Below are 13,012 nucleotides of genomic sequence, written 5' to 3'. Positions count from 1 at the left end.
ATAAATAAATAATTATTATTATTATTATTATTATTATTATTATTATTATTATTATTACATCAAGCTTAAGCTGCATGGTGTGTTTTCCCTGGGATTTTTGAGTTTCTAAGATAAGCAGGCTTCATTACAATAAGAGGATGGCCAAGGTTTTAGGGTGGCTTAGTTTCTTGAAGCTTGCCTCATAACTTGCCCCTTCATTCTTGCTCTTTTCTGTTCAGTGAAGTCCAGTTAACCCAGCTTAAGTAAAAATATTTGAATTGAGGCCTGTTAATTCCTGTCAAATGCATTTAGTTTATCTAGACAGCAGATTTGGCCCCACTGGCTGTCTAATCAGCTTTCAACTGGAAGGAAGCAGCCTTGTTTTTTGTAATGGACTTTGGTATGAAAAACAGACTGTAGTGATGCTTGTCTGCTGGCTTCCTTTTGCATGCAGTAATTTATGTTGCAAGGTAGAGGCATTTTGACCAACAACAAAAAAGGAGGTTCTTTAAGAAAATCTATCTCTGTGTCCCTTCTTCTCTGTGCAAATATCACTAATTTAAAATAAGCACCCTTCATATTGATGGGATTTCTCTTTCAAAACACCATCCCTTTCAGCCATCTAGCAGTTGTTTCGCATTTTGTTTATGTAAACATGCTTATGTAAACAGACTTCTCCAGCGGAGGCCTCTTCCAAGCCCTGGCTTTGGTTGTGCTTAAGCACATTGCTTCTCTGATTGAAACCAATGATGTGGTTTTTTCCTGCTTGCCATATGTATGTTTTGTTCCTTAATTTGATTACAGCAATACATTATTTGCCCTGGCAAAGCAGAGCAAAGCTCTGGGGGCTTATAAATTGGCTCGTCATGCCTATGACAAGTTGCAGGGGCTGCAGATCCCAGCTAGATTTCAGAAATCAATTGAGTTGGGAAGCCTGACAATCCGGTCCAAGCCTTTTCATGACAGTGAAGTAAGTTCCCATTTTGTATTTTCCCCATTTCCCCCCCATATTTGACATGACACAAGAGACCACACTGGCACGTGTACATCATCTGAGAGGCGTTGTGAGTAAATGCACTGCTTCTGCAGAAAAAATATGATGTTATATGTCGTCTCCTTATTAAAATGAAGATAGGTGCTTTGCTTGTTCAAATGTACCGTATGTCATTCAAGAAACTGCCTCACCCACTTAATCTCCACATGCTACGGTATCCTGGCTGTTACTGTTGCGCTGCTTATTCCCACCACTCTGTGGCATGCTTCACCTTATTTATTTTACTTACAACATTATTTATAATCTTGCCGGCCCTTCACCATAAGTTCCCTGGGTGGATAGCAATGATACAGTATACAAATATAAAAACAGATAGAAGTGGTTCAAGAATAAAACACCTAAGCGTTCCAAATGGAACAGAACAGTGTCCATCTAACAGTGCAATCATGTCTAGTCAGAAGTAAGTTCATTGAGCTTAGTAGGGCTTACTCCAAGGTTGCAGTCTTAAGGGGCTCTGTTTTCATGTATTCCTATAAGCCTTTAGTTTCTTTCTTCTCTCTGGGACTGTTCACAGTTGGTCTCTTATGTTTGGGCCTACCCCATTCGTCAGGTTCCCCCCTTTTCCAGCACTTGGGACTCGTTACTCTTTGTAAATCATGTTTTTAAAAGCTTGCCTTCCTCTTTTTACTCATTGTCTGAGTCTCGCCAATGTTCTATAAAATTCTATCTAAAGGGGCGTGCAAATCAAAATAAATTGTATGGTGCAAATGCTTAACCTTAAATGAACAGGAAAAAATGCACTCCATCTGGCCACCTGAAATAATATAAACACAATAAGGCCCTGGAGATCCATATAGCTGCCTGAAGTAATTGTGCAATTTAAAAGGACATGAAGTGAATGAATCAAAGGTCCCATGTTTCATCAAGACTCTGAGCCAAAAAACCTGTTTCAGTAACCTTTGTTCACATCTTTCTGGCAATGAGTTGTGTGTTGCATAGGACTCATCTAACGCTGCAACGTTTGAAAATGGAATATCTAATGACTCAAGCAGTCATACACTGGAAGAATATTTATGAAAGTTTAAAGGCCCCAATTTCACTATTTTATGTTTGGTTCTGTTCTCCCCCCCCTTTTTTTTGTGTAAAGAAACTTAAGAAAATGAGAATTCTCATGTGGATCTGATCATCTAGTGGTTCATACAGCATCGTTTTTTGGCTGCCAACATTGGATAGCCAGACTGCTTCAGGGAAGTTCACACACAGTCATATGTATACAATATTTTACAGATGAATGTGGCTAGTAGCCATTAATAGATATATCTCCTCCTTGTATTCATGCCGTGGTAGCAAATGTGCTGCCATCCAGATGTTGTTGGACGCCAGCTTCAGTCAACCTCAGCCAGCCTGGTCAGTGGTCAGGGATGATGGGAGTTGTAGTCCAGCAACACCTGGAAGGCACCACTATGGCTACCCCTAGATTGCTTTCTAAATCCTGACACATTGTGAGGCATTCAGTTCCATTACTCACTGATATTTTGTCGTTTAAAAAAGGGTGTGTGTGTGCGTGTCTGCCCTTCTTTTTCTGCTTTTGGAGAGAAGGTGAATAATTTCACTTCTGTGCTTTATATCAGACATGAGATTTTACACTTTGTTGTAACTCACTTAGAAGTTTTCCTGCCAAAGGTGTCTGTCTCTCAACTAGACTGAAACTCAGCTAAGCTTGGCCTGAACAGCCTGGGCCCTCTGTATTAAAGATGAACTCCTCTACTTTATTATGTCTTGATTGCTGCTATCTACTAAGGATGGTTCTTAACGGTCTCTTCAGCACATCAAACAAGAAGCATGATGGCACATGCTTATAGCCTTGTTAGTATTTGCTGTCTGCTCTGGAAATTTTTCTCTTCTGAAAGTTCACCAGAGTCTGAGCATGTTTTCCAGAATCCATGGGATATATTTTTAATTTAAGATGTCATTTTAGGATTAAGGATACATGTTTCCATTCTGAACCTTTCAATATACGTACTCATTTTGGCTTGATGTGAAAATAAATATATACTATAACTGTAGTGATAACTGGTCAGATTCAGTAGCTGGAATCTAGAATCCTGCAGGTGCATCTAAGTTCTTCGTCACCAGCATCAGGCTTGGGGGATTTACCCTCTTCAACCCAGTTCCTTGTTTTCGAGGCTGCATTGGAAGGCCCCCTGATTTTTCTGAAGCAGATCTTTTGAGTGGGTGGGGGCATAAGGAGGTGCTAGGGAAGGGTTTATTAGGAGTTCTCAGACTGGCTCCCCACTGTTCTCACGATTCTGCCCAACATGTTCAGCTGGGCTCTTTTGCTTGCAGTAACCTCTGTGTGCTTCTTTGCAGGAGCTTGTGCCTCTGTGTTACAGGTGCTCCACCCACAACCCATTGCTGAACAACCTGGGGAACGTCTGTATTAACTGTAGGCAACCCTTTGTCTTCGCTGCTTCTTCTTATGGTGCGTTGAAATGTTACCGCTCTCCTGATAAAAATGTCTGATATCTGTGGAGTCTTAATTTGTTGTGATTCTGCATTCTTACAGGAGTATTTGGCAGTGCAGTGCCTGTTTCTAGTGTGTGTGTGTGTGTGTGTGTTTCCTCAGGTGGGTTTCCAATTATATGAATCTCTTTACCAGGCATCCCCAAACTTCGGGCCTCCAGATGTTTTGGACTACCAATTCCCATCTTCCCCGACCACTGGTCCTGTTAGCTAGGGATCATGGGAGTTGTAGGCCAAAACATCTGGAGGGCCACAGTTTGGGGATGCCTGCTCTTTATTAACAGATTTGTGTGTGTGTGTGTGTGTGTGTGTGTGTGTGTGTGTGTGTGTGTGTGTAACAACAATGTCTTATCTCTTGAATGGAAGCAGCAGGCATTGTGGATTTTCTAAGTCTCGTTTTCACCTCTGTCCTTTTCAGATGTCTTACACCTGGTTGAGTTCTATTTAGAGGAGGGGATCACTGATGAAGAAGCTGTTGCTTTGATAGATCTAGAAGTGCCGAGACTCAACAAAAGAGACAATAAATGGCAAGAGCAGATGAGTGATGGTATCCTTTCACTCTTGGAAATATCGCTTCCCTTTTTCACACGTAACGCTAAGCCAAACCATGTCTTAGCATAAGAGAGCATAGTGGGCTTCCAGAGAAGAGATTGTGGCCACTTTGGTCTTCCTTGATCATTTAGCCTTTGTGCTTTTCTGAGCTAAACCATGGTTTGGCTTAGTATGCTTTCTGAACCTCAAGTCATAGATTAACTCTCTTCAGACAAACCACAAGCTGTAACCAAGGGTTGTCCTTTGGTTTACAGCTTGCGATTTGTGGAGAGAGCGCGAAATGCGAGTCCAAGTTCAGATGACACACTAAGCCAAACCAAAGCTTAGCTCCCTACAGCAGCAAAACAACCAAAGTAGCTTGGAGCCTGTATACCATTTGTGCTATACCAGGTTTTGTTTGGAACAACTAAATAGTAACACTGTAATTTTTATTTTTATTTTTTTTAAATCCACATAGTTTATTAGGGTTTACACATTACTGTACAGTGGAACCTCGGTTTATGAACACCTCGGTTTATGAATTTTCGGTTTATGAACGCCGCAGACCCATCTGGAACGGATTAATTCATTTTCCATTACTTTCAATGGGAAAGTTTGCTTCAGTTTATGAACGCTTCAGTTTATGAACAGACTTCCGGAACCAATTACACCCATGCTTCAGTTTATGAACGCTTCAGTTTAAGTACTCCGCGGACCCGTCTGGAACGGATTAATCCACTTTCCATTACTTTCAATGGGAAAGTTTGCTTCAGTTTATGAACGCTTACTCCGTGGACCGTCTGGAACGGATTAATTCACTTTCCATTACTTTCAATGGGAAAGTTCGCTTCAGTTTATGAACGCTTCAGTTTATGAACAGACTTCCGGAACCAATTGTGTTCATAAACCGAGGTACCACTGTATTACAATAGAACAGTACAAATCCTTAGTCTCCCTCCCCGCTCCCCACTTCCTTCCCTCTCCCCAACCTCATGCACTTCTTTAAAAAGATATTTTTAGCTACAGTGCTTTCACCTCTGATACTCGGTTATTTAGCATGCTACACAGTGTTCAGGTTTACATGCACAGATAAAGGTTAAGGTAAATGAGTATCAGTGCTCTGCTGCAGTCCTAGATTAACATCTGTTACATTGGAGAAGTTTCCATGCCTGCACTGGGCTGAGCCTATCCAGCCCCCGCAACAGGGAAAAAAACCCCACTGTGCAAATTTAATATATTTTAAATCCTTTTTGTTTGAACAATCACATCAAACTGTTAGGACTTAAAATAATTGTTTCCCTAACAGACTTTAAAGAAACTACTTTTTTATTTTTCAAGCCTCCAGCCTCCAGCCAAGCAAGACAAGACCGGGCTTTCTTTGAACTCCACCATTATTGATAGCATTGCCAGAACTTGCCATTTTAACGGGCCATTCACTTTGGGAGTCTCATTCTACTGGCTGCCGTATAAAGGCATGAAGCCAGAGAGATTGAGATCCATGTTGAGGCAGGATGCTGTGTGTAGCAGTATACAGAAGAAAACTGGGAATGGGAAATAATTAGAATAACACTTTGAATGCATGTTGGGAGAAAGGTTGAGAGTTAGCCTATTAAGCATCCTTGTTCAAAGGACTAACTATGGAATAACTTGTGCGTGTTTGTTTTCCATAATCTGCTGCTCTCGAACACAGTGAGGCAAGCCTTCTGCATCCTGATCAAGACTTATATGCAGTTTTGATCATAAGCCAGGGTTTCTATCATAATGTATGAGTTTTTCACCATTGGACATGCGGAGAATAGAAATCCGAACACCCCACAGGTGCTCTCCCTTTGCACTCCCGACTTCTGTGTAATTCTTCCCTAACAAATGTTCCTAGATGTGCAGACAATGAGACTTCTTTACAAAGCAGATGAGATCGAAGAGGATGACCCATTTACAGCAAAACTGAGCTTTGAGGTTAGAAAATGTCTTTCCCCCAAATCTCTTCACCTTTGTTTTTTGTTTTGCTTTGTGCTGCAAAGAGCACCTAGTATGGATTTCCTACCAGCAAATGTTCTCTTCGTGTCACATCTTCATTCCATCTGTAAATATTTTGTAATTTCCCATAAACTTTCTCTACCTTACTCCACCAGATACAGCTTTCCCTTGACTAGGAGTCTTGGTAGACCACAAACTTGACATGAGTCAACAGTATGATGCAGCAGCTAAAAAAGCCAATGCAATTCTGGGCTGCATCAATAGGAGTATAGCATCTAGATCAAGGGAAGTAATAGTACCACTGTATTCTGCTCTGGTCAGACCTTACCTGGAGTACTGTGTCCAGTTCTGGGCACCACAGTTCAAGAAGGATACTGACAAGCTGGAACGTGTCCAGAGGAGGGCAACCAAAATGGTCAAAGGCCTGGAAACGATGCCTTATGAGGAACGGCTTAGGGAGCTGGGTATGTTTAGCCTGGAGAAGAGAAGGTTAAGGGATGATATGATAGCCATGTTCAAATATATAAAAGGATGTCATAGAGAGGAGGGAGAAAGGGTGTTTTCTGCTGCTCCAGAGAAGCGGACACAGAGCAATGGATTCAAGCTACAAGAAAGAAGATTCCACCTAAACATTAGGAAGAAATTCCTGACAGTAAGAGCTGTTTGACAGTGGAACTTGCTGCCAAGGAGTGTGGTGGTGTCTCCTTTGGAGGTCTTTAAGCGGAGTCTTGACAGCCATCTGTCAGGAATGCTTTGATGGTGTTTCCTGCTTGGCAGGGGGTTGGACTGGATGACCCTTGTGGTCTCTTCCAACTCTATGATTCTATGATTCTGTTTCTTAATCCCTCAACTGGTGGAGTGTAAGACCCAGCTGAGAATTGCTTATTTGAGTCAAATGGCCAAAATTGCAAGAAAACTCATTAAAATTCATTGAAGGAGCCATCCTGAGCCGCCAAGAAGGGTGGCTGGGAGGCCACTGGATATGGCAATCCTTCCTCTCCATTGTCTCACAGGGAGGTTCACTGCTAGAGGTTTCCCTGGTGGGCTGCTGGCAAGGTCCACTGCTGTAGCTGAGTGAGGTAAGGGCAAAAAGGGAGCACTCCAGAGGCATGCCAGGAGCAGATCAGAGATCCAAAACCCACTTACTCTCTGACCATGCACCTGGAATGGGAGGAAAACCTACAGTATGTCAGGCCAAGAGTTGGCACAGTTATTTCAGGTTTTATTTTATTTAAGAACCCAGCAAAGAAGAAGAAGAAAGTGCACACATGTGCACAAGCCCAGCAGAGCTGAGGAACTGCCATTTCTTCTGCCTTGAATTCTCCTCCCTCCTACCCAGGAAGCCTCAATAGGATTGCCATGTTCAAGGAGATATATCCACTATGCCTCTGCAGATTTCATTCCTGGTTGTTGTTGTTTTTAAACCAAACAAACCCCAATCACATAAGATTATTGATTTATTTTAGAAATATCTACCCCAATTATTTTTTTCTTTAAAATTTGGAGAGGTGAACTTCAGTGAAAGGCTGTAGAGGCGGCTGGACACCCTGCAGGCAAACGTTCGTTACTGTTTGTTAGAGAAACGGGCGGCTTACAAGATGAAAAAATACATAATTACAGACCTAACAAAAGTAGTCATAAACAATAAATATAATATACAAAGAGTACACAACCAAATTGAACAATTTCCACATAAATCATAATTAGATATAAAATAAAGATACAAAAATATTAAATAACTTCGGCAGTAAGAGCTGTTTGACAGTGGAACTGACTCCCTCAGGAGGGTTGTGGACTCCTGCATTGGAGGATTTTAAAGCAGAGGTTGAATGGCCATCTGTCATGTATGATCTACTTGAGATTCTTGCATTGCAGGGGGTTGGACTAGATGATCCTGAATTCCCTTCCAACTCTACAATTCTATAATTCTGTGATTCAGTGCTTCCCAGCACTGCGTTGCAAGAGGACACGTGCAAGCTCTCCAGGACTAGGAATATTTCCAGGACTAAATACAGAACTGAAAAGAAACTGATAACTCAGTGCTATTGCTGTTTTAATATATGCAGATTATTTCCCCCCAAAAGAACCTCATACTTCCTGGGGGGAGGGGGGGGAAAGCATTGCCTTTCCAGTGATCTACCAAGTTCAAACATGTTTTTCCTTTTCTCAATCACTTGTTTCCTGCAGCAAGGGGGGTCGGAATTTGTCCCTGTGGTCGTGAACCGCGCAGTTCTCGGGTCAATGAGCAGGAGAGATGTGTTGGTTAAACGCTGGCCCAAGCCGTTACAGTGGCAGTACTTCCGGTCCCTGCTACCAGATAATCCCATTACCATGTGTCCTTTCTGCTTTCAGGTAAGGGCAATATTTTACTTCAGGAGAGTCTGATAAATATGCAGTTGTTCCACCAAATAAAATAGTACAGGATTTTTTTTTAAAAAAAGCCCTCCCTCATACACTGCTGCTTAATTGTAAATATACCTGTGGCACTAATTAATTTTAATGTTTAAAAATTAAGTTAAAAGCCTTAAAATTAAATTTACTACATAAGTGGCAAGGCAAAGCATCACTTTGTGGCTGCTGTGAAGCCTTTGGGAGACCTAAATGAAGCAGCCAAGTTGTACCAAAGTGGATCATAAATTGCACTTCTGTTTGGGGGTTGCCTCCTCTTTTTCTGACTGTATTCAGGGCTCCTCCAGATGACCTGTTTATTGAGCATTTGCCTTGATTTGCTTGCACAAAACTTAAGCACACATTATACAGCCTCCACTCTTTATTGTGTGTTCTTTCTGGTTTATCTGCAAATCAGGTTATACAACAATGAGGTTATATGACAGCGGATGTTAATCCTGATTTGGGTGCCCAGAAGATACACGTCTAACCAGTCAATCGTTTTTGCTAGTTTTTGATGTCAGACTTGCCTCCCTTTATTGTCTTTCATAGAGACTGACATGCCTGCTCAATGGAAACATTAGACGTGCATTGTTGACATATGTTATGTGGGAGAATGTGCAGGTGAATGAGCTCCTGGGGATATGGCTGATGTTACCAGAGTCATAAGAGTGTTGTAGTTTACGTGCATGTTAATGCAAATGGAGAAGGCACCAAAAATGCTCTTAGAGCAGTCCCGTCCACTCAGTTTCTTCCTACACTGTGGCTTAAATTGAGTCACACCTGACATCTGCAACCTTCATTTACAGATGTTTCATTCAGAAGATTACGAACTCCTGGTGCTGCAACATAACTGTTGCCCATATTGTCGGAGGAAGACAGATGACTCCAGCCAGTGAGGGAAAGCAGACGCTCATGCATCCTGCTGCTTGGTTTCTGTAAAGTGTTCCTGAGGTCCATTAGGCTTTCTTAACAGCTTGTTTGATGGCAGAGTATAAAAAAGAAAATTATATATGATATTCCTGCTTTCTTACTCTTTGTATATGAAACTGGCACATGCCAAGTTTTGTTTTAGCCCCAAGAGAAATGTATACATATATATTTATTTTTAACAAGTGTAACTGCAGAATTTGTATGACTGGTGGGTGATTTGTACGGCTACAGAGTTAAACAGAAGAGAGGATCTATGGAGCTATATTTTTTCTATTAAGCAGCCCCCCTTGCGTAATGCTAGAATGTATTCTTGACATTTTCACAACAGCCTGTCAATTTGTCACTGCTAACCTTTTAGGGTGAGATTCTGCCTGAAGAAAATATGCTAGTTTTGCACCTGCTAGCACTAGTTCTGGATTGGCTCCTTAGCATTTGGGTTTTATGACGATTTTCAATAAAACATCTCTTTTTAAAAGAAACCTGTGTCCTTTCCCCCCGTATTTGTTCTCTGTCTCTCTCTGAACTGCTATTATGAAAAATGGGCTTCCACAATTTTGACAAAATAACTGTACTTACACAAAGGACATTTCTTTTTCAAGGTCTTATTTACTGCCAAATGCTTCCTGTTATTTAGAAAAGAATTATTGTAGTGGGAGTTCCATAGAATTCAAGTGACAAAAGCTGTCATTTATTTTGAGGTATCAGAATCATTAGGGTCCTTCAGCGTGACCCAAAGACCTGACATTTGCCACATCTGTAGGCACCCTAATTATGAAAACATTAAGCAAACGACATCTTGAGATGTGGGGGATGAAATAGAAGCCAAAAGGATTTAAGTACTTTGACATCATTTACAGAGCTGAACTTTGGTGTGTGTGTGTGTGTGTGTGTGTGTGTGTGTGTGTGTGTAGTTTGAAGACACTCTGATGATTAGAAGCAAACAATAATGTGACATTTGTAAATATGACTCAGACGGAAGAATGAGTTGTGTCCCCAAATAGTTAAGCTGCTTCCATTAGCTGAAACACTGAACTTCAATACAGACATTGTCGAAGACACACTGATGGTTATAAAGCAAAGATGGGAAGCCTGCGGTGCTCTAGACGTTGTTGGACTCCAACTTCCATCAGCCTCAGCCAGCATGCTAGGGGATGATGGTCCAGCAGCTAAGGTAACTGTAGCAAGATTGAATAAATTTCAAGTGTCAATCAACAATACATGTTTTTTAACAGGTGCTGCATATTCCAGCTGTGAGCATCGGCAGTAGCCAAAGCTACAGCCATGTGGGCTGGTCAGCAAATTGGGAATTGTACTGGTCAGTTCTTCAGACCAGAGACTAGGCCAGAGCTCTTCCAAAAAAATGAGGTTTTATTGATAAAGTAAAATAAAAGGCAAATTACTAAAGGTTGTTCAGGAGGGGAAGGGGAAAGATGAGAGTAATGAGGCAACAAGCCAAAGGCAGGTGAACAGAGATGCTTCAACATTTGGAAGGGAAGGAGCAGGGAACACTGGAAACTAACGCAAAAAAAAGAGCATCTGAATGAGACAAACGTAATACTGAGATCTTGTTTGATTTGATATTTATTAAATTTCTATTCCACCCCCTCATCCCGAAGGAAACTAGGGCAGCAAATATCAAAATGTTAAAACAGTATCAAACACATCCTTCCATTATGATCTGTCAGGAGTATGCCAGAGGGAGGCAAGGATCACAGGATGATAGGCAGACCTGGTCTGCCCAAGTCAGGAGATCCAAGAGTCAGTCGGACTGTGTGCCTGCTGGCAAGACTGCTCTCTTGAAATCTCACACAGTTCAGGGGTCCAAGACCAGCGATAGCCTTTGAAAAATCAGTAAGGCAAGACATTGCAAAGTTTAGACAGTGCTGTCATAAATATACATGGAGCCTTGACATGTTTTGGCGCCAGACTTGCCATATAACATCAAAGGTGTCTTTTGGATCTTCATAACTGCTCGGACTGTCAGAAGTTCTGATAATATATAAATATGTCATGCTTAATCTAAAAAGAGCTTTTTAAAATCTGTAGTGGTAGCTCATAGATGTTAAAATATTAACTTTGGCACCACTCATCATCATTATTCATATATGGACCAAACGAGCAATCTAATAAAAGCATCCTTAGTCAGTCTGATTTGCTTTATTTCCCCTTTCCCACTTTGTGGATGTGGGTGGTGCACTTAAAAGAAAATACTTGCCTTTCAAACCATATAGCCAAACAAATATCTACTGCTCTCATTACAAAAAAAAGCTCTTAGAAGTGAAAAGCTAAAGAAAATTAATAGGCCCTCATCTGTCTGGTCTTTGGCCGCAATAAAGATTGATGATTGATTGATTGATTGATTGATTGACTAGGCCTTCATACAGAAGCTACAGTTATTCTGCATAGTAGTGACAATATTGCAGACATAGTGCAGTGAGTTAAGGAAAGTTGTAATGATGTGATAATAAACCATATTCTGTGTAAATAAGCCATTGTGCATTTACAATTTAGATTCTATTGGTTTTGTTAACAAACTTTATTGTCTTTGATTGACCTCAAAGCATTCCTAAGTTTTTGAGTCGGTTTCCCCATCAACACAATACTCCATTGTTGTACCTGTTAGATCTCTCCAGTGTTTTGCTATGGTTAATCGTTCCACCGTTAGCAAATGTCCCACCAAAGCCTTACTCAACCTCTCCATATTCCAGCCATATAAGGATTCCTTAAGGACGACTGGGGCGGAGTCCTGGCATGATGCAGTTTTGGCAGCGAGCTCTGTCCACCTCAGCAATGGCTTATTCAATCTTAATATAGTCCGTTTGCCCATCTGAAAGATAAAACCTTTAATCCCACAATGCCAGATCTATGTAACAGCTAAGTATTAGGTATCTGGGTCATGTGCACATAGCAGATCCCATGCCCTTGGACCAGCTATGTAGCAGGGGGAGCATTCCTGTACACAGTTTCCCAATTAGACACCCCCTTCCATCAAAGTGGGAAGTCAGGTCTGCAAGCTTCCTGTCCCACACATGGTCCTGTGGTCTCTTGCGGAGGACAAAGCCATGACCTTGCATTTTGAGTCTTTCTTGGGGGGAATCAGTTGTCTGCTGAAGAAATCAGAGTGCATTGGTTCAAATCATGACATGAAAGTGTTTACCAATAAATTAACTCTTGTTCCTACTGTTAATACGTGCATTTTATTTAAACTTAGAATTGTGGCACTAGAAAGGAACCAGTATAAAATACTATAGAGCACCCATCCAAGGGTACTTCACCCACCATGCAAGTAGATTGTGCCCTGTCAATTTATGTACAAAGCACGGCTTTATTATTTCAGTGCTGCAACTTTACTGCTGATTTTTACGACTGTTTATTGTTATGATGTTTTAATGCCGATTTTTATTACGTGGTTTTATTGATAGTTCTGCATTTGGGTTTCTACAGGGGCTTTCTATTTCGGATATGGTTGGGAGGCACATTATAAATGATGGATAGTGTGCATGCATATTGAAATGCAAGGTGTTTCTGTGGCACAAGTGTGGAACAGTTTCATTCCCATTTCCCGGCCACAGCTCCTGCATGCACACAGGAGCTTGAGGAATGTAAGGGACTGGGAATGTGTAACAAAAGCAATCTGAGCATTTGCATGATTCCAAGGATTCTTTCGGGGAATCTATTGCATTTAAA

At 41.3% G+C, this 13,012-nt stretch overlaps 1 protein-coding gene across 4 annotated transcripts in view; it reads left to right on the top strand.

The window, feature by feature from the left end:
• Positions 1-9,804, top strand: part of IFT122 (intraflagellar transport 122) — a 65,196-nt gene extending 55,392 nt beyond the window's left edge. For 3 of the 4 annotated variants that reach the window (XM_088662352.1, XM_088662356.1, XM_088662355.1), the window contains 6 exons: positions 784-949; positions 3,344-3,455; positions 3,915-4,043; positions 5,904-5,983; positions 8,192-8,356; positions 9,202-9,804. In XM_088662352.1, coding sequence (XP_088518478.1) covers positions 784-949; positions 3,344-3,455; positions 3,915-4,043; positions 5,904-5,983; positions 8,192-8,356; positions 9,202-9,291 — 742 coding nt within the window. In that variant the 3' untranslated portion in view covers positions 9,292-9,804. Of the gene's footprint in view, positions 1-783; positions 950-3,343; positions 3,456-3,914; positions 4,044-5,903; positions 5,984-6,159; positions 7,638-8,191; positions 8,357-9,201 lie in introns of those variants that run through there. The other variant, XM_088662354.1, reaches the window with a different exon arrangement.
• The last annotated feature ends 3,208 nt before the right edge of the window (positions 9,805-13,012 follow it).

The sequence above is a fragment of the Zootoca vivipara genome, chromosome 2 (assembly GCF_965207765.1).
Source record: "Zootoca vivipara chromosome 2, rZooViv2.hap1.1, whole genome shotgun sequence".
Lineage (NCBI taxonomy): Eukaryota > Metazoa > Chordata > Lepidosauria > Squamata > Lacertidae > Zootoca > Zootoca vivipara.
This window is presented reverse-complemented; position numbering and strand designations above follow the sequence as displayed.